We start from the raw sequence: 3,071 nt of genomic DNA, 5'->3' as shown, positions 1-3,071 counted from the left end.
CGGGTAATCGGATTCAAGACACCCGATTAACAATCTGCCATGGCCTTGTAATGGAACCTGCAACATTTCCGTTTTGTCATCGTTACCAACTATCGCGATTCATTTGTCGTCCCTTTCAGACCGTAAAAAAAGTAGTGATTTTTACTTGTCCTTTCTCAACTTGAAAGCTATCCTCACTTCGTGAAGGTAAAAGGCTGGCCATCCCGCATCCCGTCGAAGACAGCAAAGGGGGGGGATCTTCTGTGGTAGTTTTTTGTTTTCATTTTTATCTTCTGTAACAGTAAATTTTTATCTTCTATTTTTTCTGTTTTCATGTAGTGTGCATATATCAGATAAAAGGGGGTTTTAGTTTGCATAATGTTTTAGTCTCGCGTCCTCTTGCATAATATTTGGTACGAATGTTTTGGGGCGTTTTAACCATCTACTTGAAGTTTAACCCCGTCGTGTGCATATATAAGATAAAAGGGGGTTTTAATTTCAGTAATATATCAGATAAAAGGGAGTTTTAGTGTTTGATTTTTAGCAATGTGATGAGAGGTAGGGCTTCATCTGGTCAGTTATAAATATAGGTGGGAGTTCAAATTCAGCTTGAGTTCGAACTCGGTTAAAATTATTGGGCTCGAACTCGAACTCAATTAAAATTATCGGGCTCCAGTTTGATTATAATTTTAGGCTCAAGGTCTGGTATAAATATAGTAGTGTGATGAGAGGTAAGGCTTCATCTGGCCTATATAGGTGGGAGCTTGAACTTGGCTCTAGCTCGGTTAAAATTATTGGGCTCAAACTCGATTATAATTTTAGGCTCGAGGCTAGGCTTGGCTCGAACTCGAGTTTGAAGTATTTAAATCAAACCCAACTCCAACATAAGCAAATTCGGGCTCTGACTCGATTTATGCCACCCCTAGTGATGACGATTCTTCGTCTTCCAAAGCACTTCAATTATAAATATATAGCAAAAAATGATTATCTTTATCATCTCAATATATATAAAAATATGGACAATCTACAAATTCATAACAAAATATAACAATTGTCAAGCACAACCGATTCGATACCCCAACAGATCCGTCTATTTCAAACACAGCCTGTTCATGAGTCATCTCAGCGAGTAATCAGCTATTTGGGAGGATTGTAGTAAGAGAGAGCTGTAAAGACAGTCTGCAAAATAGTGAGAGCTATAATGAGAGTTGCTGCAATCAATGAGAGCACCGTCCAAGGGCTGCTGAAGTATGTGCTCTCGAGGTTCAAGCGCCACTCCCGCACACGTCTGTTCCATTTCTTTTCGCTCTTCATACAGTAAACATCCAGGTCCTTCATCACATAATCAAGATCGCTGTTCGATTGGAAGTCAATTCTGTTCCACAATGACCCGAACAGCTCTTTGATCTCCTGATAGTCACCGAGTGCCCTGATGGTGAGCAACTGGGCCGAGTGGAGAATTTGAACGTCCTCCTTCTTGTCGAGTAGACACGACATGAAAACAATGTAATTGGCTATATTAAGTGTTATGCCGGCATGGAGGCACTCGAAAGCCAAGAGATTCAACCAGATGACCTCTGAGAATCCATTCAGCTCAAACTCTGGGAGGTGAAGGACGTTCTTCTCTAGCTTGATGTCACTGAGGAAATTGCGTTCACTTTTCTCAAAAACAATTCCTGCCTGTGCGCATTGGGATAGGCTTCTAGTCCGTATCTCAGATATCTCAGAATAACTTAATTTTGGCAAATTCTTGTTACTTCCAATGACTCTGCTCCTGAGAAAGTCTACTATATGCAGCTTGGAGAATTGCCAACAAATGTCATGCCCAACAAACGACAGAAGTTCGTTCAAGTATTCATCCTGTTTGTGAGAGTGACAAAAGGATCACAAACAGATCTCAAGATGAAAAACATGATCTCGTGAATCCTGCTAAAACACCTTAGTTTGCTATATAAAGAATCACTTTGAGAACTAATTTTCAGCAACCTGTTTATTTTTCCCAAACTCAAAACCTGTTTTTATAAAGAATCACTTGAACTAATGTTAAAGTTGCTATATAAAGAATCCCAAACTGAGCACGACATAAGAACATGCTAGATTTTCCAGAAAGTCTTACCGAATCAGTGCGTTTCTCATCTTCAACAGCTAACAATTTCTCCAGCACCAAGAAGGGAAGCTGGTTTTCCAACATTAAGGTATCCCGTACCAAAATGATGACGACAGAGGCTAGCCCACGATTACTAAAGATGGGGTCACTTGGGCCGTAATCGATGTTCTCTCCTCCAGAGTAAAATACTCTCAGAATCTCCAACACAAAGCACCCATCAAGAATCATTAGCTCCAGGAATTTATCCTCATCCTTCCATTCTTCATCCAACTTCTCATATGATTCCATCAGCTGATGCACACAGCCCTTCATCGACACCTTGAAGTCATTTATTGTTTTCTTTGATCGTTTTAGGAACTGGCAAAGTGCTCTGTACTTGTGCTCTTCCATGGCGTTCAAGTGTGTCGCACCATGGTGATACGGGCCAACTGAGACAAGCTGTGGTTTGTAAAACTTCTCTTTTTCTGGGATAAAATAAGAAGGTACTCTGTATATTGAGCATTTGTCCCATCTGTTTGCTTCGTCACTGGTGTCCAGCAATCTTTGCAGTCGATCGGCGTCGATGAAGACGGACTTGGAGTTCTGCGTCAGCATCGCCGGAGCAATATGATGGCCATCTTCTGGTGTCATGTTGGCTTCCATGATAGAAGAGATCTCTCAGAATCGGTGACGTTTAAGACCCAAAACACATTTGACTGTGTTTTAAATTAGCTCTACGCGTCAAGACACAAAACACATTTGATTCAGTACACACATTTGGGGATATGAAAATAATGATAAACGAAGTTGCCTTCACCCTCGTCTTCTTTTTGTTTTAGAATCGTCTTCCTGCAGTGGAAATGGTAGAACCAGACATAAACGTCATATTCTAATCGTAGTTTTTTTTATTGTTTTCTTCGCCGCTTCGTCTTTGAAGCTACCTACTATAATATGATATATAACTACTCCGTAATAAATAATCAACTTGGCACAAGGGTGGGTGTAT

The 3,071-nt window shown here is 40.4% G+C and overlaps 1 protein-coding gene across 1 annotated transcript; it reads right to left on the bottom strand.

The window, feature by feature from the left end:
- Nucleotides 1-1,116: 1,116 nt before the first annotated feature.
- On the bottom strand, nt 1,117-2,716 carry LOC137966312 (UPF0481 protein At3g47200-like). The gene is made up of 2 exons (XM_068812895.1): nt 2,096-2,716; nt 1,117-1,839 (listed from the first exon to the last, which is right to left on the bottom strand). Exons 1-2 carry the CDS (start codon nt 2,714-2,716, stop codon nt 1,117-1,119), a joined length of 1,344 nt encoding a protein of 447 aa, XP_068668996.1.
- Between the last annotated feature and the right edge of the window lie 355 nt (nt 2,717-3,071).

This window comes from Aristolochia californica, unplaced genomic scaffold (genome assembly GCF_029961685.1).
Source record: "Aristolochia californica isolate CCGP_79_NKW_82.1479 unplaced genomic scaffold, dmAriCali1.0.hap1 SCAF_5, whole genome shotgun sequence".
NCBI lineage: Eukaryota > Viridiplantae > Streptophyta > Magnoliopsida > Piperales > Aristolochiaceae > Aristolochia > Aristolochia californica.
The sequence above is the reverse complement of the archived record's forward strand: the minus strand, read 5'-3'. Positions and strand labels throughout refer to the sequence as shown.

Coding starts and splice junctions, on each gene's coding strand:
- LOC137966312 (XM_068812895.1), bottom strand. CDS start 2,716: ATGACACCAGAAGATGGCCATCATATTGCTCCGGCGATGCTGACGCAG. Junction 1,840..2,095: donor ATGAGAAACGCACTGATTCG/GTAAGACTTTCT, acceptor TCTCACAAACAG/GATGAATACTTGAACGAACT.